The sequence below is a fragment of the Durio zibethinus genome, chromosome 17 (assembly GCF_047325235.1).
Source record: "Durio zibethinus cultivar Kanyao isolate XHJ-2024 chromosome 17, ASM4732523v1, whole genome shotgun sequence".
NCBI lineage: Eukaryota > Viridiplantae > Streptophyta > Magnoliopsida > Malvales > Malvaceae > Durio > Durio zibethinus.
In genome coordinates this window covers 20,715,423-20,738,500 of record NC_143178.1, presented here as the reverse complement: position 1 = coordinate 20,738,500, position 23,078 = coordinate 20,715,423, and the positions used below count along the sequence as shown (strand labels likewise).

The window sequence follows — 23,078 nt, the reverse complement described above, 5'->3', positions numbered from 1 at the left end:
CGCTCAATATAAAAAGAATTATCATAAATTTTTTTAAGTACAATTTGTTATCTAATTAAAATTATCAAATATAAAGAAATTTGAAAATTTGACCCAAACTCCTTAAAAAGATATGAACTAGTAGTTTAGCTCAATAGATTTATATAAGTGACATCTAATATGTTTAAAATTTAAATTTTAATATTTATAGATTTTTTTTAATTTTCAGATTATAATTTTTTATGTAAAAAAAAACTTTTTTAAAAATATATTTTAATTTATATTAAAAAATTAAATTTAAAAGTACAATTACATAAAAAAAAAGATATTAGTATTTCGCAATTCATCAAAAGGATCATACCAAGTAATATAATTATGTTATCTTTCATTACCTTAATTGAATGGTCTATTATTCTTTATTCATTATTATTTGGTTATTTATATATAAAATATTTTCAAATCTTTTTTAATACTTTCAGTATAATTTAGAAATTTTTATCATCTTAAAAGTTTCTAAAATAAATATTCCAAAAGAAAATATGTAACCCATTAGATACATTTTGTCTTTTCTAATATCAGATCATGTTCAAAATTAACAACCATACCTCAAACAAATAATGCTAATTTTACAAACTAAATTTCTAAAATAACCTATTCAAACACCTTTTTTTTTTAATTTCACATATTTAACGGTCGTTTGGTATTGTTGTATATTTTATATTTTATGTTTTTGAAAATATTATATTATTTTATTTTATTTTATTTTCAATTTATTAAATTTGAAAACGTGTTTGGATAAAATGGTTTTGTTTTAAAAATGTGAAAAAAAATGTAAAAGAAAGTGATTAAAGTTTTTAGACTTCATTTGTTATTAATAATATAATAGTATTAATATAATTAATATATTAAAAATAATATATTAATAAATAAATAATATTATAATAATAAATAATATAATATATTATTAATATATTATATTATTTATTGATATTATTTTATGTAATAAATATAATTATATTTATTAATATAATACAAATATTATTTTTTAATATAATGATTAATGCCACTGTAGCTGTTTAATTGTAATTTATGTGAATACTACTCATGTGATAACAGTACCAAATTGTTTCCAAAAAATTGAAAATACCATTTTTCTGTTTTTAATAATTTTTAAAACTTTTAAAAATTTTGTTTTCAGTTTTAAAAAATAGAAAATAAAAATAACCTACCAAATATATATATTTTTAATTTAAAAAACTAAAAACAAAAATAAAAAATAGAAAACCAAAACAAATATAAACTACCCTTATATTTTCTTTATTTCTCTTTAAATTTAGTCATTCACTCATCACATCATTATATAAATATAGCCAACAATTTAATCAAACAAAAATTGTCAAGAATTTTAGGTAGTGTTTAGTTTCAAAAAAACATATTCATTTTTTGTTTTCATTTTTCAAGAAAATAAAAAGTATAAGTGAAAATATGTTTAGTAATTGAAAATGTAAATAAATTTTTAAAAAATAAAATATAAAAATAGGTTAAAATATGAAAACAAAAATAAGATGTTTTCAATTGTGAAAATAAGATATGTATAATACTTTTTTCTATACGTTTTATAAGTTACCATATTTAAACATTTTTTAATGTCATTAATTAATAAATATATATTATATTTATAATTAAACGACATTAATAGTAATATTATTAAGTATTTTATTTATTTCCTTATTTTTGTATTTTAAAAAATAATTTTTATTTTTTTATCAAATACATTTTTTAAAAAATAAAATAAAAATAAAAAATATTTTCTCAAATCAAATGAAACCTTAATTTTTTTTTTTTCTCTTTAAGCATCTCAACATTTATATTTACTTGTATATAAAAATTGTCAAGTACATATTTACTTGTACATATCCTTGAAACTTTACTCGACTAAAATTCATCTCTATTTTCATTTATTGTTTCTCTTAAGCATATCAGATTCTAGTTTAGAAACACATTATATTATCAATTGTAAAAACAAAATCATTTACATTATTATATATTTAAATTTTGTTAGTTTATATTTCATAATTTATTTTTGGATTAATGTTATGAATAATTTTATAAATTACAATAAAATATTTAACATAGTACTTAAAATTTAAAATTTTTTAATATAATATGTTAATTATAAATTTATTAATTAAAATGATACTCAACGTAATTATTTTTAAATGAAAATATATTATAAATAAATAATATTTTACATATCATATTAAATATTTTTAAAATTTAAATATCATATTAAATATTTTATTATAATTTAATAATCTTTCATAAATCATGACATTAATCATTTATATGTTATTTAATTTATATATTAAAAACCAAATAATAAAAGTTTTAATGAGACAAAACCTTAATAATAACTTGACGATTTATTGTAAAATTATTCAAAGTCCATGAATGGAGAGACCAGGGTTACTGGTTAAAAATTCAAGCAATACTTTAATCAATTTTTCATGAAATTGATTAAAAGCGATTTTGTAATTTTCATTTTTAAGATTTTTTTCTCCTAACGATGCACTGGATCATATTTTTTCTTTGACTTCAAAAAAAAGAAAAGAAAGATCAACGGTCAAGATCGTGACTCTCAGCCAATCTCACTAAATTTATTTATTTATTTATCTATTTAAAGAAAAATACAACTATTAGTCCTTTTGAAGTTTGAAGACCTGAAATCGAAAACGGCGGCGTCAAAAAGAGAAAGAAAGAAAGAAAGAGAGAAAGCCGCCTGGACCTGGCTCCGCCGTTCACCTACTTGCAAGATACGGTGAGCGACGTACGGGCGGATTAATACGCACCGTTTTGTAGGGACAACATGATATTTTAAAAAAATTATTACCTGATGCGGTGACTAACGGATGGCGTGGCTCCATTTCTCGAAGCAAAAAGAAAAAAAGATCTTTTCACAATCTTTCTTTTTGCCTCCGTTTTCATGAACGGTCAGATCTTTAACTCTCGTCCTTTTTGAATCCTACAAATAATAATAATATAATAATTTAACTAATGCTGTAATAATAATTAAAAGCTATCAGGTACGATCTCTTTGATTTGCATTTGCTTCGTAGTTTACGCTTTATCGATCTCTTTCTTTTTTATTTGAGATTGCAGTGTGGATTTGAGAATCCAAGGGAAGAGATGGGGATTCGCTTTGTCCTTTCATGTCTGGGATTGAATCTTGAATTGACAGCTCCTTCCTATGCTTATGCCATACATATCTTACCTTTTGTGATTTGAGAAGTACTAGTTTGATTCGTCTATTGATTCTCGGCTAATTTTTAATTTTTCAATTCCCATTATGAACCAGTTGTGTGTTTAAAAAATACTTTCAGAGACGTTCCGTCTGCAAAATCTATCATCAAAGTGATTCTCCCATAAATTATATTATTTAATAAAGTTAAATACATTCGTATGTTGGTTTCATCTGTATTTGATTATGAAAGTATAAGGTATCTAATAATATATTTTAATATATTTTAACAGTATTTGTTTAAAAAAAAATTTAATAATTTATTTTATTACATTTAATTATATTAATAATTGATGTTAGATATACAATTACATTTAAATATTTATTTATTTAACATAAAAATAATTTATTTAATATTTATAAAAATAATAAATTATTAAAAATATTTATATATCAAATAATATATTTATTAAATAATAAATAATATCAAATAACTTGTTAGAAATATTTTATTAAATTACATGAAACCTGCTATTTTGTCATTGATTATTCTTATATAAAGCAAATATATAAATCGATCTAATATTAATGAAGCTGTTTTTTTCTCGGCTACATATGTTTCTGGATTGCACTTAGTAAAACAAGAGTGAAATCAACTCATTTTTAATTGTGCCTTTTCAAAAGGATAAAAGAAAATTTTGAAATTTACAATTTGTAAATTTTGTTTTAAAATTTTTATAATGTTATGATTTTGTCAAAATAATGGTCAAAATTGAATTTATTTAAAAATAATAAAAAAATTAAAAAGAAAGATAGCTAATCTACTAATTACCATTTAGATTTTAAATTTAATTTTAAAAACTTAAAAATAAAAGTTAAAATTTTATATATTTGAATTATATTTATTTCATATTAAATACTTATAAAATAAAAAAATTATCATAATATAATTTATACTGATATATTAAATATAAAATTTATTTTTAATTTTTATCAAATTTATATATATTTTTCACTAAACATTCAATTTAAAATGTAATATTTAAATTTTTTAATTAAAAATATCATTTTTAATTTAATTTAATGTAAAATTAAATATTTTCAAATTAATTCAAAACAAAACTCTGAAGTGTGGTGTACACGCGTTAAAATAAAGTTATGTTACAGAAAAATAAGGATAAAACTATATTTTTTATCACAAAATATAGGGAATTTCCTACTTGTTTTTTTTTCTACTACTTCTTTCTTCTCTCATCTTTTCTCTTCTCTTTCTTCTCCTTCTTCTTAGCCAAATTGGGGGCCCTTCGCTCAGCCGCCAGTTGTCGGCACTACTTCTTCCCATCGTTATCAGTCGTCAGCTTCCCGATCTCCCTCTTCTGTCCCCTTATTTCCTTCAGTGAAATGAGCACATACCTAGAATCCCTAAAACCTAACCGAAACATACCCTTTTTTTTTCTATTGTTCATGTTCAGATTTTTGTTCTGGGTTTCTCACTGAAATGAGGACTGTAACTTTTTTATTTTCTTTGATTACATCCACATCACCTCAAAAAGGGATGCGATGGGCTTGGGAGCTTTAAAGAAAAAGAAAAGAGATTGAAAAGTGGAAGCCGAAATAGAGTAAAGGCTTTGAAGTTTCCTGGAAGTGATTTTGGTAGTAAAATGGAAGTGAAAGCAGCAAGAGGTCACACTTGAAGGGAAAGGAATGCGCATAGTGGTGTAAACGAGAGAACAGCTAAAGAAAGATAAGACAAGAAAACGAGAGAAAAAAAATTTTTTTTTTTGTTTTTTCACCAGTTTTAACCGTTTTTTAGTAGGTGTTAGAATTAACGGCGTGTGATTTACAATTTCGTTATAAAATTTTTGTTTGAAGTATTTTAAAATGTTTAATTTTATATTAAATCAAATTATAAAAAAATCCGAAATCATTAAATCTCATATTCAGGCCTATATTTTTATCAATTTTAAGCCAAATCACTTATATATATTTATTATTTTTATGTCATCTCTTCGTATCAGTCTTAAAATTATTGGATGCAATTTTTTTTTCTTTTGCGAGCAAATAAGTTAACAAGCAATAATTCAATCGTCAGGGAATCTCAAGAAGGACGAAGTGTCCACGTGGAATCAAGATATTGGGCAAGTCCCACATGTTCCCTCTCTGCTAACCAGTCAGGTTCAACCATGTATAAGTAAAAATAGAAATGCCCCAAGCAGTCTTCGTTTTCTTCTTGTCATATTCCTTTCGCTTTCTCTTTCATTTCAAAGCGCTCTTTCTTTTCTCTTTGACTTGTCCATCACTTTGATTGTGTGCTTGCAGTACGCTCAATGGCAAACCGATGGTTGAGACTTGAGGTAAAAGCTCATATCCACGGCTTCGAATTCTTTCACTTTTTTTTTCCTTTTCTCTTTAGATCATAGTAAAATGGTAGATCTGATAATTCATAACAAGAAATACTTCAGATATAAAAAAGAAAAAAAATACTAAATACAAAGGGGGTGAACTGTATAGGTGTATCCGCTGTTCGCGGCTGTTGGTGTTGCTGTGGGGATCTGTGGTTTCCAGTTGGTGCGCAATATCTGCATCAACCCTGAAGTCAGGTCTCTCTCTCTCTCTCTCTCTCTCAAGCTTGTAACTCTTTTTTTTTTGCATATTTAATATATTTATTTGTGATTGTTTAAAAAAAATGATTTTTTAATATATTTATTTATGACAAGCTATGTGAAATTTTGATGCAAGTTGAAGTTGTTGACATCATATTGCAGGGGAATTTTTTGTTTTTAGGAATTCCAAAGGATTGCATAGAATGCTTAAGCGACTTTTAGTTTCAATCTGCTACAATTAATCTTTAGTTCAATTTCATCCTAATTTTGTTTTATATAATTAACGGCTACATTCACTGTACTTTTATTTACAAAATTAATTGGAAGATTGATTTTTGGGAAATGTTTTGAGTTGAATCAGGATAAGCAAGGAGAACAGGGCTGCTGGGGTTTTGGAGAACTTTGCTGAGGGAGAAAAATATGCTGAACATTTTCTAAGAAAATATGCCCGCAACAGGGCACCTGAAATCATGCCCAGTATCAACAGCTTCTTCACTGACTCAAAATGAGGCTTCACTTTGCTTTATGCTGACAAAAGGAGAAAAAAAAAAAAAAAAACCTACGTCTTGGTTCAATACCATCTGATGTCCTTTCATCTGCTGATTATAATGCAAGTTTGTGTTGATTTTGCTTAGTTGATGTGCTTTTGAAGGGAATACTCTCTCAAATTTGTAAGAGAGTTTCAGCTAATATGAATTGACTATTTATTTGCAATATGATTTTTGGATTGGAACTATTCTGCTTTTAGGCTTCGATTTCTTGTTCTAAGAACTTGATTTAATATTTGTGATGATGTGGTAATTTGAGTATTGATGTCGTGTGTTGATTTGTATTTATATTATGTTTTTCATGAAAATTGTATGGATATAATTTTTTTTTTTTAGTTTTTATTAAACTAATAGGATTTTATTTACATTCTAATCCAGGTTAATTTTTTATTATTTTTGTTTGTATTTTTTTATATTATTTTCATATCGAATTTGTTCTAAACTATCAAGTTTAGATATAAGGGAGTTGCCTCATTTGCTACAGATGAGCTCTTTAAAAATTGACCTTGCTTCTAGACTTTCCTACATCACATAAAAGTTTTAAGCCACTTCATCTATTTCCATTAAAGCATTCCTTGCCACGGTCCGAGAGTTTGAAAAAAGTGGGAAAATGGGCTAAAAAATGAAAAAAAAAAAAAAAGGAAAGAAAACTAATAATCTAACATTCCTCTCCAACAAACAGATGCAGACTAACAATAATTGAGTGCAGGATGACCACTTGCCAAACAAATGTAACACATCTTTGGCAACAAATGCTTTCCTGGAAAAACCTAACCATCCTGTTCTCAAAATGACAGGTAAAGCCAAGATCAAACCGAATGCAAATTAGAAGCATCATGGTCCCTCGTTGCCTTTCTATGAAACTGACTTCACTAGTTCGTAATGAGATCAGATCTATCAGGCCTCAATACATTTGTAAAAAACCATCTACTTGAGCTTTCGAAGGTTTATGCGGGCTTCTAACTGCATATTTCAAGTTGTTATGTTACAACACAACAATAAAAAGAATTAAGAGGATTTTTTTTTCAAAATTACAAACATGCGAACATACCATCTGTGGCACTACTGACCAAGAATTAGCCAATTAGAATTGGCATATCCTAAAGGTTTTATTGGTCTTTGGTTTCCCAAATCCAAAGGGAAAGGTATACCTGTTTCAAAATATTTTCAACCATGTATGAATGAGAAAATCAGGGATGAAAATGCTCAACATCCATGGAAGGAAACAGGATTTTGCTATTCTCATTCCTCGAAGTAAACTCTTTGCAGTTTCTCTCTCCTGTAATCAACAATAGAGAAGAATAAAATAAGTTAAACTCATTTGAAACATCTAGATGTTTAAAAATTTTGCATAAAATGGGTAAAATTTTGAATAATATGCAGACAGAATAACAATGAAACTCACTGGACCAGTATAATCCAGAAGACGAGTACAATACACTTCTGCTTTTTCAAATCTCTTCTTTGCTTTGTAGTGTGTAGCAAGGAACATCAGAGCTTCAACTATATTTGGTCCTTCTCTCTCTTCAGCTTCCATTCTTTCTAAATCCTTCTTATAGTAGAATGCTGCCTCCTCAGGGTGACCCAGTTCTCTATGTAACTTTGCCAGACGATGCATGGCAATTGCTTCTGTGTCATTACAATTTGCAGCCCTTTTGTAACATTTGATGGCCTCCTCAAGCATGTGCACCTGTTCAGATTCATAGCATTGAGCCATAGCGATCGATAACCGAGAATCAATTGGCTGAAAGAAAACAGATTTCTGAAAATAATGAAAAGCATAGTGGGGCGTGCCCATCATCTCATAGGCTTGTCCCAACCCATACCAGGCACGATAATCCCGAGGATTTATGTCTACAGCCCGTCTATAGGCATCAACTGCAGCTGGAGTGTTTTTCATCTCGACATATTCATGGCCCATTAGAGTCCAGGCAGACAAATAATTTTTGTTCAATTTGAGTGCCCTCCTAAAATACATGACTGACTTTTCATGCTGCCCTTTTAAACTGTAATAATTTCCAATAATGCAGCAAGATTCAGGCCTGTATTTATCAGTCATTATTACCCTGTGAACAAGGAAACTCAAGGCAGAGAAACATTCCTTCATGTAGAGCACATTGTCCTCTACTCGATATGGGTCATTCCTTAAAAGATCTTCAAATATCACTTCAACTTGTTCAAATTCCCTCAGACTATACCGGGCTTTTGCAATTTGAGCCTGTATGTAATTACTAAATGTAAAAGTACCCTGTAGATTTTCATATTTTGATAATGATTCATTATGCATCCTGAGCTCTTGGTAAGCACTGGCAAGAAAGAACTCCTTCATCCAGTGATTACTGAGATTGAGGCTGCTCAAGATGTCAACTGTAGTGCATAAGGATTGCAACTCTGTCCAGGCACTCCAATTCCAAGGGTAACTATCCACAGACTCCACAAGAAATTTGCGGGCATGATTTTCATTGCCTTTCTCTTTAAGTACAAGACCATATAAGTACAATCCAAAAGGAGCTATCATGCTATTTTTGCAAAGAGTTGATAGTTCCCTCTCTAAAGAAACCAATTCACGGTTTGCAGCATTGCTCTTACCTAAGGACCCTTACAGTTCTATCATTTCTTCTTCTTTCCGCTTTTCTCCAGCCTTCATGATACATAGAGGAAAGTAAAGAAACATAAGATTGCTTGGAGAACCATTGGAATCAGAATAAATGACCTATAAACAAGGTATACCATATTCAATGCTAATATAAATGACATAAGTTTTTCAGTTAGTTACATCATGCATCAATGATAAGAGCTCCCTCCCTGTGGACTAATTTTGAATGCCAGGTGAACTAGAGGAAATATGGCTGACAAACTTAAACACCAAAATAAAAGATAAAAATAGGGAAATCAAGGAGATAAATAAAATCCCCATTCCATTTAGTATCACCTCAAGTACAAAGGCACACACAGTCTTAGACTTTGCATTCCATACTGGCTTTGCACTTTTTCTTTTTTTTTTTTTCCTTGATGAAGTTTCCTTCATGGATTAAAATAACAAACCTAAATACTGTCTTCCAAAATCTTTCTTATGGTCCCTTTCAAGTTTCCTCCTCCTTGCAACAATAAACTCTAGGCCAACTTAGATCAACTTCAAAAATGTAATATACAATATGACTAGTACATTGATATTTGAAGTTTGAAGTTTGATGGATTCCAGGATTAGGATTTACTAAGTTTGATATGGATTCTAACAATCATTCCAAAACTACAGCACATAGTTGCTTTGTATTCTTGAAAGTTCTTTGAGCAATATTTTCATATAGACTGCTTGTGATGGATCAAAACTGTATTTTTTATATGCTAATCAAATAAGATAGGAAACACCTAAGGTGCTCATCCATGCATGTATTTTAAAGTTTTAATCAAGCAATGGAAACAAATCATAAAGAAAATAAGGATAGAAGTTGTAAACAAACATAAAAAAAAATTTAGGAAAGGGTATTATTGTTTAAGTTTAATCTACTTGGGCAGGAGAACATTTACTTATGCAACATCAATGCTCTTTCCCTCCTCCCTCAACCAAGTCACAAAATTTCTCCATTAAGCCCAAGAAAAGAGGGAAAAAAAGTAACATAAATGTCCAAATCAACTACTTGCATCACCTCAATTTTTGTACTTTGAAGCAAGGTCAATCTCATTGATGATGAATAATTAACCAACTCAGAATATTCTCCTCCATAAGCCTCCATATAAAGTAAGATGCTGTTATAATACATGCTAGAGGTACAAATGAAGCCCTCTTTCATTAAATACCATGTTTTTCAAATGTTCATTGAAGAGACAGATGGTTAACTAAAGCTTATGAAACATAAAAAAGTCACACATGAAATAGCTGTCACATAATCACTCAATTTCACACAACCATAACCAGGGAACATGAAAACAGCAAGAGAATTAAATTACTACAAGATAATGAAAAGAGAAATGAGCAAACCAGATAAAGAGTATCGCAAGAACACAGATTTCTTCCCAGTTTGATCCCGAAGCACGTGAGCAGCTCTCCTATAATGGCAATCAAAATATGACTTTGCCAGAAGGTAGAAGTCACCATGTATCGTTTCATCTTCCTCCATAACTGGAGTGGACACATAGGCCATACCATCGGGAGGTGTCGAAGTGATCTCATTGGTCCGGTACCTTCTGTGAATATTTGAGCTTCCACGCTGGAATCTTGTGTTTGAAGGTATGAACTTCGCTGGGTCTTGCTCGATTCCGACAGGCAGTTCTGCTGCCCTGTAAATTAAAACAAACCAAAGATTCATCGCTTAAAGACAGCAAGTAGAGATCCTGTATATAAGTAATGAAACTTCATGAAAATTCCAATGACGGATTGCATCTCAATGAGAAAATGGAGCATAAAGAACATAACTTCATCATCAAAAAGGCATATTGAAAGCAAAGCAAAGACAAACTTTGCAGCCCAAATTAAGGCATAGCATATTTGCATTACTAAAAAAAAGTTCAATTTCTACTTCAAGAAGCCTAGTAAAACACCAACTTGACATGTTTTGGAGATCTGATAACACCAAGGAAAGAGTTAAAAAGGCATTCAGAGAAATGGGTTTTTGATGAGAGAGTCAAAATTCGATCTTTCTATTGAGGAAATTGGAAATATCAAAGAGAGAATAAGGTTTAGGGTTTATGAGGGGTTACCATTTGGAAGCAGAGTAAAGGCAACGATCGCTGAGTTGGTGAATGGCAGTGCGGAGCTCGTTTCTGCAACGTTCTTTGGAACTCATTTTTGAAATTAGTTTTAGGGATTGAATTGAAGATTTGAAGTGCTAACAATAATGAAGCTGTTGCCGGTCTTTGAACATCCCTCACTCAAAAAAAAAAAAAAAAAAAAAAGAAACAAAATCCGTAGCTTTATGTCAAATGGCGGGCTACAGATTTGATTTGATTGGTCGATCCCCGACCAGTTGGGCTTGGAAATGGCCCAATGATAAAGTCCAAAAAAGGCTTCTTTTTCTTTTATTATTATATTATAATATAAAACCGAGAAAGAAACAGTACAAGGAAGAGTTGTTTGAAGGAAAAATGCACACCTCATAATTCTACTTTAAATAGCTTCTTCTCCGTTGACATAGTGTCTCCATGAACGTTGGGAGATTTGATCTATAAGATTATAATCAATAACATAAATAAAATTATTTATTATAATAATAAGATTAATATTAATGGGAAATATGTTTGAATATAAATACATGGGTGATGGTGAGGTAACTTATAGTGAAACGAAAAAAATTATTAAAAATATTAAATTAACATGTATATGTAATAAAAATTTTAAAAATAAAGAAAATAAAAAATTTTGAACTATAATAAAAAAATCAAAGTCTTTATTTTTTTATTGCAATTAATTAATTCTTCTAATATTTATTTACATTTAATTAAATTCTTATTTGAATGAAAAAATTTAACATTATTAATTTTTTACTAATTAAGACAAAATTTAATGTGACATCAATAAAATAAATAAAAGTTTATCATGTAATGTAATTAATATATATAAATTAAATACAATAAACTTTTTTTCTTCTCTAAGATCCATTTAAAGATTCAATTGACTATAGTTTGATGATTGGTTAATTAAATTTTCTTACGTGACTAAATTTCATCCATTTAAGGATTTAATTGAGATGAAATAGAAGATTAAGGGCTTAATTAATTGTAATTAAACGTTAAGGTCTTATATGATATTCAATTAAAATTAAAGGGTATTTTTGAACATTTAATCAAATTTAAATTATTTAACATTTATAAAATTAATAAATTATTAAAAATTATTAAATTATTTTTTGACAAATAATAATTTTGTTAATAAAATAATTAAAAAATAAGAAAAATAATAATATATCAACTAATATTTTGCTATATTAAATTAACAAAATTATTTTATAATTTTTAAATAAAAAATTAAAATGAAAAAATTAAATTAAATTATAAAGATATTTTAGCCCTTTCAATATAATTAAAATTGTAAAAAAGTAAAAAAAAAAAAAATCAACTGGGCATTGGATCACTTGATCCAAAACATCAAGTGAAAAAAAGTTGATTTTTGCACATTTTTACTCCTTCAATATAAATGAAATTGCGAAAAAGTAAAAAGGAAAAAATCAAATGGGCATTGGATCGCTTGATCCAATAACATCTGGTGAAAAAGAGTTGATTTTTGCACTTCATATTAAACATCCAAACGATTTTCAATGTGTTTTGCACAACTTTTCATGGAACCCCAAGGGTGAGAAAAAATTGATTTAAAATTGTAAGATGAGTTCTAAATACACCGTTAATTCTTCTCTTTACACCTCAACATTTTAAAAAAAAATTATATATAAAATACAAAATTTATCCTTTAATAAATTACAATTTTACCTTTTTTGTACCTCAAGTTTTAGACTTTTGAAAATTCATTTTTGAGAAACCTTTAAAGCTCTCAGAAACAAATTTCTTAAAACCTTTTGAAACTCTCAAAAATCCATTCTTAAGAAACATAATTTCGACAAAATATATTAAAGGTAGTGTTTATATTAAAACATAATATTTATATGACTTTAAATGTAATATTTGATACATGTGAATGAAATAATTTCATTTAACTAAACCACATTTGGTATGTGAGAAATGTAATCTTTAACTTGAAAATATATAAACGTAATGTTTAATCAAATATTACATTTATAAATTTACAAACCTAATCTTTAATATAAAGACAATGTTTTCTCCTTACAAAACATCATCTTTGAATTGAAAAAAAAATTCACAAAGACTACATTTATAATCTTGGAAATGTAGTTTTTGACTTGAAAATATACAAATGCAATGTTTAATAAAAAATGACGTTTATAAATTTACAAACGTAATCTTTAATTATAAAAATGATATTTTTCTTTTGAAAAACGTTGTCTTTGAAATAAAAAAAATTTTCACTAAGACTACATTTATAGTCCTGGAAATATGGTCTTTGAAAATACACAAACGTAATGTTTAATCAAAGACTATGTTTAGAAATATACAACCGTAATCTTTGATATAAAAATGATATTTTTTTCCTTGAACAACATTGTCTTTGAAATGGAAATTTTTTTTTTCAAAGACTACGTTTATAATCTTAGAAATGCAGTCTTTGTTCTTTGTTTATAAATTTTACAAAACCATTCAAAAACCTAAAATTGATTTTAAATGAAGTAAATGATAAACTTTAAATCCTAAAACCCTAAAAAAATGTTTTTTGTTATTTATCAAAGATTACATTTCTTATTAAACGTGGTCTTGGTATTCTTAAAGATTATGTTTATGAAATAAGAAACGTGGTCTTTATTATTTTAAAAAATACTTTGTTTTTTAACAAAGACTACTTTTCTTATTTTAAAACATGGTGATTGTTTTCTTTAAAAACTACTTTTTGATATAAAAAAAAATGTCAATTTTGTTTTAAAGACTACATTTCTAAATCTCAGATTACCCATAGGAATTAGATACTCGTGAATTAAACATAGGAATTACATTTCTATAAGCAAGATTTCGGGAAAAATCTCAAATTCCTTCAAACAAATGCCCTTTCAATGTTTAAGGTTCTCGAAAATGGATTTCAAGCTTTTGGAAATCCATTCTTGAAAAGCCTTTAAAGCTCTTGAAAATGGATTTCAAAGAACCTTTTAAAAGCCCTTGAAAAATCCATTTTTAAAAAGTACAATATTGATGAAAAAACTTTCATAAAAACCCTAACTTTCACATGATTTTAATTAAATTAATGAATAAAAATATCAAAATCTTACCTGTAATGAGTGGAATATTCAAAAACTTTGTGATTTAGGGATTAGTTTGATGATTTTAGGGTTAATTTAAGGTTTAAGATTTTAAGATTTAGAATGAATAATAAAGTTAAAAGGTATGAAAAGAAATATAATTTTTGTTAGATGGGGTGTATTTAGAAGAAATAGAGATTTTTATTTTGAAAATGGAGTGTATTTAATAATGGAGTATAAAGAGAAATATTATAGGTGTAAATAATTTTCCCAAATTGTAATGTTTTGTTCGGATCAACTTTTTTCTTTTTTGATTAGATTAAATTCAAATATTAAATGTATATTTTAGATTTAAATTAGATTTTGGAGAGAAAATAAAAAACCGAACCAATTATATATTTTTATTAGCTTTCACATATATTTTAAATTTTTATAAAATAAAATAATTATTTTATAACCAAATCTATTTAAATCATATTAAAAATTATATAAAAAATTAATATATAAAAAATTAAATTAAATTGAAAAAAACCAATAAACAAAACAAATTAATAAAATTTAGGTCAAATTAAATCGATTTAAAAAAAAATCAATTTAAATTTTGATTAAATTTTAAATATTAATGATATTATACATTATTCAAAAAAATTAAACCCAATTGAAATCATTATTACCATTACCTTAGGGTGTACGTTTGAATCCAAATCAAGTAATTGCTCCATTTGGAATCTGATGGTGCGGCACGATTGGATTACTTGCTGGTTTCAATCGCGTCGGCTACTCGTTTGAGTCCCTTCGATGTGGCGCAGTGAAAGCATCTAACGATCTATGCTCTAAATTGGTCATTGGAGTGCTATTTTCAATTTTATCCCTAGGGCAGTCAACACAATTATCTCTCGTTGTTTCTTTTTATTTAAAAAATTATGAAATATTTTTTAAAACTTAATATAATAAATATTATTATATAATAAATTATTAAATAAATAAAATTTATTATTATATTATAAACTTAAAAATTATTATTATTTTGTCATGTAATAATTTTTGTCTGTTCATCACACTGCTGCAAGTGAAAGAACTGATAAGAAATTTTGACCATATACGAGTGACTACATGCGAAGTTATCAAGGCAAAGAAAAAAAAGTGTTATTCAAATTTGTTCCGCAACTTGTTGCTGGACGAATTTTACCAAGTTTCTTGCATTTCTTACTTGGGTTTTCGTTTAGATTTAGGGTTGAAAAAGGGTCAAGGTGGTTTAGTATCAAAATTTTGTTTCAAAAACAAAAAAATTAAGAATTTTTATATTTTTAAAATTTTGATTGAGTTGGCTTAAAAAAATCTGATGGAATTATTTTCTTTTTTAAAAAAAAATGACATGACATCCGGACCTAAAATACTTTATTCTAAAATAAGTTTAAAAGTATCTTATTTTAAAAACTAAAAATAATTACTCCTTGAGGCTAGGGTGAATTATATTTCTGTAAAAAAATTGTTATTATTATTATTATTATTTAACAAATTTTTATTGATTTGAATATATTTATAATTATTTTAATATAAAAATAATAAATAATAAAATAAATAAAAGTATTAAAATTAATATATATTATTTCATATATTATGATTATAGATTTTTGTTAATTTTTTATACTATATTTTGATCGTCGTGTTTTTACTAATCATTTGATCAAATGTATGGTTTTTAATTTATTTTAGTTTATAAACTTTTTTTGTAAAAATGTTTAAAACAAAATTAAAAATAATTTAATTGTTTTGTAATGTCTTTTTACATTTATATTTATCACAATATATTTTTAATTTTTGTTTTATTGTAATAATTTAATATATAGTTAAGTTTTATGTAGTTAATTTAATATATAATTTAATAGGTATTATAGTAAATTTGAAATAAAATAACACATGTCAAATTTCTACGAAACAATGCAAAGAATATTTTAATAATTTAATATTTAGTTAATTTTACATTATATTAACATTTAATATGTAATTTAATAGGGGTATTATAATAAATTTTAAACAAAATGCCACATGTTAAATTTTTATGAAGCAATGACAAGAGTATTTTAATAGTTTAATATGTAATTAATTTTATATTATATTAACATTTAATTTGTAATTTAATAATAGTATTATAGTAATTTTTAAATAAGACTAAATATAAAAATGACTCATGTACTATATATTTTCTCTCAGTTTGGTATGTAAAAAATACAATTTTTAGTTTGATATTCTAGTTTTTATTCCGTTATATACTTTGGTACTTCAGATTAACTCCGTTAATTAACTTAATGACGTGGTACAATAAAATATTGATATGTGTCAAAAAGCCAATCAATGCCATAAAATCAATTACCATTAAAAGAAAATTTTTTAAAAAAATTTAAAAAAATTCAAAAAATTTATTTAAAATTTTTAAAAATATGAAATAATTTAACAATTATAAAAAACTGAAATATTTTTGAAAAATAAAAATTATGAAAACTTAAAAAATTAAAAAATCTAAAATTTTAATAAAATAAAATTTTCTTAAAATTAAAAAATTAAAAAAATTAAAAAATAAAATATTTTTAAAAAATATAACATTTTTTTTAAAAATGCAGAAAATTAAAAAAAAAATTTAAAAATTTTTCATTTTTTTGAATTTAAAATTTTATGTTTTAATATATTTTATGAATTTCTTAAGATTTTTTTGTTTTTTTATTAAAATTTAAGTTTGTTATTTTTTCAAAATTTTTAAAATTTTTAATTTTTTTTAATTTTCATACTTTTAAAAAATTTCAGATTTATTATAACTATTAAAATTTTACAAAAAATTTTTAGATTTTTTATTTTCAATTTTTTAAGTTTTCGTGAATTTTTTTAATTTTAATAGATTTTCATTTTTTTGAATTTTTAAAATTTTTAAACATATTTCATATTGCTTTAACTTTTTTTAATTTTTAAAAATATTTTAGATTTTATTTAAAAATTTTTACAATTTTTTAATATTTTAAAATTTTTTAAAAATTTTCTTTTAAAGCAAATGTGGCAATTGATGTTGTGTCATTGATTGGATTTTTGACACATTTTAACATCTTATAAGATGTTTATAAAGCATCAACAAGTAGACTAAATGTATTAGTCTAAAGTACCAAAGTAGATGATGAAATAAAAGTTAGAGTATTAAATTGATAATTTTATTTTTTTAAGTACCAAACTAATAGAAAATATATAGTATAGGGGCTATTTTTATATTTAACTCTTTTTTGTAGAAAACAATAACATGTCAAATTTTTATAAAGTAATGGTAATGCTATTTTAGTAATTTAATATTTAGTTAATTTTATATTATGCTAAAATATAATAACTTAATTGAGGTATTATGGTAATTAAAAAAAAATGTTACATATTAACCTTTTATGAAGAAATCACAAAGGCATTTTTGTAATTATAGATGTCATAATGTACTAATATGAAAACTAGATCACTGGATGTAAAATCTAAAAATTGTGAAAATACAAAGAGTCATTACTAATCTTTTTTAAGGCGTGATTAGCCACAAAAATATTTATCTTGTTAATAAAATAATAAATTTATTAAAAAAAAATTTTAGTTTAAAAAAACAGAATTGGGTTCGGGAGTCAGTTACAAATGGAGAAGGATTAGCACTTTTACATCGCCCATAGAATTGGTATCAATTAATTATAAGTTATTTATAATTTTGGACAAAAATGATTTTTATATGAAATTTAATTATAATTTCCTTCATTTCTAAGAAATAAAATCAATTAAAAATTTTGATTTAGAAACGCTGTGAAAATCTATAAATTAAAGAAATACCTTAAAAATTTTTCGACATAAAAGCATAATTGAAAATTATTTTTTCAATTTAAAATTTATCAAAACATTTACTTAAACAATGTAAAAATAATATTTTTTAAAAATAATAGTCATTAGTGACTCTCCAACATCTAAGTAGAGTAACGAAAATTATATATTCTAGAATATTATTTCAAATTCATTTTATTTATTATTATTTTTTGAAATAAATTTTTTTGAAGGAAGCTTTTTATGTAATAAAAATAGAAAAGACTATAGTAAACCATAAAAAACAATAAATGAAACAAATGTATATGCATAATGAGTGTGAGAAAACAAATATATGTGTTATAACGTCTAGATCTGAAGATTTATCGCTTGATATTGACTTGAGAAGTCATCACAAATCTTTTTTTTATTTAGGTGCGATTGACTACCTAAAGAATCTATCATTTCAAAGAACACCTAAACTTAACTAAGGATTCCTAAAAGAATAGGTTCAAGTTATTAACTAGAATAAGGTTTGAGAGTTCGGTTACGAGTGAGGAAGGTTATAGCACCCTCACAATGCCTATCGAAAGATGGTACCAACTTAATTTCATGTTATCCGATAAGTCTTAAAAATTTTACAAAGTAATTAATTATTGAAAATTATTCTTAATTGACTATAATATTTTTGGCAGAAAATTAAGAAAAATCCCCTCACCTCAAGAGTATACAAAAAAATTACTGTTTCACTTGTAAAGACTCAATCGTTAGATTATTTAACCAGATTTCAAAAAAAAAAAGTAAAGCATAATGATTAATATATATATTTTAAAAAAATTTATGCTTTTATACAAGAAAAATTTATACTTTCAATTTTTTCTTAAAGCATTTGTAGGTTTTTTTGTTTTAAAGAAAATTGATACCTTCAACATTTCCTTAAAAATGTTTTTCTTGATAATTTTTATTTTTAAGAAAAATTGATACTTTCAATTTTTCTTTAAAAATATTTTTTTCTGAAATTTTAATTTCAAAGAAAATTGATACTTTCAACTTTTCCTTAAAATACTTTTGAAAATTTTTTATTTTAGAAATTTTATTTTAAGAAAATTTGATATTTTTAACTTTTCCTTAAAAATATTCTTTTTGAGAATTTTATTTTCAAGAAAAATTGATACTTTCAACTTTTCTTTAAAAATATTTTTTTTTGAAATTTTTTTTATATTTTTTAATTTATTTTTTAAATTTATTTTAAAAAAAAAAAAAAAAACTCTAAAAAAAAAACAAAAAAAAACAAACACATAAATAATAAAAAACAAAAAAAATAAAAAAAAATACCCAAAAAAAGTCAAAATGGCTCGATTGGAAAGTTGCAGAATGACTTGGTTTCAGAAATAAAGGTAGCTTGGAAGTGCGGCTTGACGGCTTGGTTCCAATCAAAAAATTAGGCTCTTCAGTTTTTGGGCCAAGTTTGGAGCAACTTGTAAATCGGGTTGGTGAAACGGGTCAAAACTTAGTGAGCCAGGTCAATCAAACGGGTCCAGTCTTAGAACAAGTTAACCCTTCCTTATTCTTTTCCTTTATTTGCTTTCTCTGCCAAGCCTTCTTTGTCTCTTCCAAAATCTTTTTTGGACTAAGATTTTCGACCTCTCACTGGTTTCAATCAATGCTGCTGCCGTCCACCGCCACCTATTAATAGCGCCTCCCTTTTCCTGGGGAAGAGAGCCTTTGTTTTGTGATTTATGTTGGAATCCTATGAGGAAAACCTTCAGGCCACCTTTGCATCAACTCTACTACGCATATATTCATCGATTCTATTCAATATTAGAAGTGAGTGACTCATAACATAAGGCATTTGGTTCACTTCTTTCTGTAGGTGGGATCTCTTCAATAAATCTTGTAAATAATGTCATGTCATTTGTACTGTTGTCGATCTCTTTCAAGGTCTGCTTTGATGGGACGATTCATTTAAAAGAGAAAAAAAAACGTTCAATCTTGTCCACCTGCTGTTCTGGTTTGTGCCAGTGGCTTCTTTTTTTTTTTTGGCTTCAGGAATTGGATTGAGAAATCTCGTTTGTAAGGCTCGATAGACATCAATAAAAAAATCCTGGCTGGTTGGCTTGTTAGATGGTTCAATCCCATCTCAAGAAGCTAGCGGGTATAAAGCAAAGCCCACTAGTGGTTAGAGATTGTTGCCCCAAGGTTTGTAAAATTTCCATCAGTTATCTTCACTCCTTTGTTGCCCTCCTTCTTTCTCGTGACTCAAAGAACTCTGAAAGCCCCCCAACCAACATGGGTCACAGCTACCATATGTCACCTTTGGTGCCACCACCATCGATCATCGTAATACTCCGATGATGTTTCAACCGTTAGCCTTTTTCGATCTTCTTCCAAAGCTAAGCTCGAAAACCTTGAAATTTGAAACCTCTGAAAATCTCAAAGCCTTACTGTTGAACCTTCTTTTTGATCTTTTTGATTTGTGTTAGTCCTCTGTATTGATGCTGAATTGTGATTTTTGCTACTTAGTTGGATGTTGGTATTTTGTCTCCAGATTCTGCATCTGTGTTTATTGTGTGACTGTAGTTATTGATGGTGTCTGTGTATGGGTTTGTGATGGTAGAAGAACAATAGGTCAGTGGTTTTTGTATTTTTTAACTTGAATTCTTTTGTGTTTTTGTTTACCTTTCTGTGATTCTTCTTTGATCACTTGCCCCCCTCGGTCTGTGTTATTGTGATCTCATATTTATAATGAAAATCCAAAAGAATTTTCACTTATGCGTGACTTCCCCTTCAGTCTTTATCTTGTAGAGATCGAGTCCTTCCACCTTTCTGCCACTCCAACCATAGTCAAATTTATTATCTCTTAAAAAAAACTACTGATAAATTCAATAAATAAGTAGATAAAACAACAAAAAAATAGAGATAAATAAGAAACCATAAAATAATAAAATATAATAAAAATGAAAATGAAACAAAAGAAAGAAAAAAAATGGTTAATTGGGCCTAATACCCTGGGCCTTATTGAGCTAGGCCTAATTAGTTTAGACTTAGGCTCAGATCTTGTTGGATCAGATCCAATGGGTTTAAGCTCGAACTAATTAAGGTGTCTACAACTGTTCTTATTTGTGTATTTTCTGTGCAACAAAAATTATGTAAAGATATAGACATCCCATATATAATCATCTCAACACGTTTATATATATTTATAAAAAGGACACTTGAAACACCCCTAAGCAAAGGTTCACAACTTTCAAAAAATAAACAAAATTCTTCTAAATAGAGGTTCAATGACTTTTTAAAAAATAAACACAGCTCCTATAATCAGAGGTTTAATGACTTTTTGAAAAATAAACAAAGCTCCTCTAATCAGAGGGTCAATAACTTTGAAAAAATAAACAAAATTCCTCTAATTAGAGGCTCAACGACTTTGGGAAAGTAAATTGTTCCTTGACAATCATGTCCAGAGGAGTCATAGATTATGTCTAATGAAAACTCAAAGATTCACAATTTGAGTTTAAAATTCAAAGGTTCAGATTTGTAAAAACCTTTCAACTTCGTCAGAATTCACTGAAATTTGATTATCCAAATTTCAGTTTTGCCAGATCTCAAGATTTGTATTTACAAATTGCAAGATTCGCATCCGATATTTAAAGGTTCCCATTCAAATCTTGGAGATTCTCATCTAGAAGTTTAAAGCTTCTTGTTCGAGTTCAAAGGTTTACATTAAAAAAATCTTAGAGTTTCACATCTAAGTTCAAAGATTCTCACTCAAAAATTTAGAGATTTGCATCCAAAAATTGAGTTCAAAGCTTTTTGTTTGAATTTTAGAGATTCACATCTAAGAAATCTTGGAGTTTTACATCTATGTTCAAAGGTTCTCACTAAAAAATTTAGAGATTCTCATCCATAAGTTGAGTTCAAAGCTTTTCGTTTGAATTTTAAAGATTCATATCTAAGAAATCTTAGAGTTTCACATCTAAGTTCAAAGGTTCTCACTCAAAAATTTAGAGATTCACATCCAAAAGTTGAGTTCAAAGCTTTCCATTTGAATTTTGGAGATTCACATCCAAAAGTTTAAAACTTTTCATTAGTTCAAAGATTTACACCTAACAAACTTTAGGGTTTCACATATCAAAGATTTTCATTTGAAAATCAAAGATTCTCATTTGAATTCAAAGATTCACATTCGATAAATTTTGAGTTTCATACTTTAAAGATTCTCATTTGAAATTCAAAGATTTTCATTTGAATTCAAAGATTCTCATTTGAATTCGAAAATTCACATTCGATAAATTTTGGGTTTCACACTTCAAAGATTCTCATTTAATAGTCAAAGATTCTCTCGTTTGAGAATTTAAAGATTCTCATTTGAGTTCGAAGATTCACACTCAACACTCAAAGATTTTCATTTGGAGATTTCTTAAAGATTTTCATTTAAGAAATCGGGATTCTTATCAAAAGATTCATAATTTTCTTTTTCAGGTGACTCAAAATTTTATATATCATGATTAAAGATGTAAGTGCAACTATCTGGATTCACACAATAATGTAGATGCGATATCTCAAATCATAATTTCAATGTTTGCTGGCTGATGCGTGTCTAAACAAAACTTTAAATATTCATCGAATCATGTACATATACTGTTCAAATGACGAAGTAAACATAATGCATGTAATGCAGATAAATGTCATGATATTATGGTAATATGGTTCTCAAAACCCCACTATCTCACATTTCATGAGTTTCATCAACTGATCTCTATTATTTTCATCACTTAACCACCATTCATAGGCTTCTCAATAATAACTATTTCAAAATAAATTTTGTCTATTAACCCATACTATTTTCATCGCTTGATCACCATTCACAGGTTTCTCAGCACTAACAATTTTAGAATGAATTTTATCCATTGATTCTCATCATTAATACACAGGTTATGTCGACCAATCTATTACCATATTCATCTCTTGATCACATCATCTTTTTAGATCTTATTGAGCAATCCATCACCATGTTCAACATTTGGCTATCCCATGTGTCATTTTTCAAGTTTCTGCCATCTTTTCATCATTTTTACCTCCGATCATTCTGGATTTCTTTTCAAAGGAATGC

At 26.5% G+C, this 23,078-nt stretch overlaps 1 protein-coding gene and 1 pseudogene across 4 annotated transcripts; one reads left to right on the top strand and one right to left on the bottom strand.

Moving 5' to 3' along the window:
- Positions 1 to 4,428: 4,428 nt before the first annotated feature.
- On the top strand, positions 4,429 to 6,567 carry LOC111289205 (uncharacterized). Of its 3 annotated transcripts, none has more exons than XM_022880048.2 (4): positions 4,429 to 5,392; positions 5,537 to 5,571; positions 5,729 to 5,817; positions 6,182 to 6,567. In XM_022880048.2, exons 1-4 carry the CDS (start codon positions 5,251 to 5,253, stop codon positions 6,327 to 6,329), a joined length of 414 nt encoding a protein of 137 aa, XP_022735783.2. In that variant the 5' UTR covers positions 4,429 to 5,250; the 3' UTR covers positions 6,330 to 6,567. The 3 variants fall into 3 exon arrangements, with proteins under 3 accessions (XP_022735783.2, XP_022735799.2, XP_022735790.2); XM_022880064.2 differs by having other exon boundaries at positions 5,250 to 5,402; XM_022880055.2 differs by having other exon boundaries at positions 5,250 to 5,408.
- Positions 6,568 to 6,906: 339 nt separating this feature from the next.
- LOC111283166 (anaphase-promoting complex subunit 8-like) lies at positions 6,907 to 11,222 on the bottom strand (annotated as a pseudogene). Its single transcript, XR_016329293.1, has 5 exons — positions 11,067 to 11,222; positions 10,357 to 10,646; positions 9,090 to 9,103; positions 7,774 to 9,009; positions 6,907 to 7,647 (listed from the first exon to the last, which is right to left on the bottom strand). The product of XR_016329293.1 is annotated as an anaphase-promoting complex subunit 8-like (transcript).
- Positions 11,223 to 23,078: the final 11,856 nt, after the last annotated feature.

Bases quoted from the DNA above. Each gene is read 5' to 3' on its own strand.
- LOC111289205 (XM_022880048.2), top strand. From the start codon at position 5,251: ATGCAATTTTTTTTTCTTTTGCGAGCAAATAAGTTAACAAGCAATAAT. The intron at 5,393-5,536 runs GTTCAACCATGT...GTGTGCTTGCAG, and splicing joins CCTCTCTGCTAACCAGTCAG to TACGCTCAATGGCAAACCGA. The intron at 5,572-5,728 runs GTAAAAGCTCAT...TGAACTGTATAG, and splicing joins ACCGATGGTTGAGACTTGAG to GTGTATCCGCTGTTCGCGGC.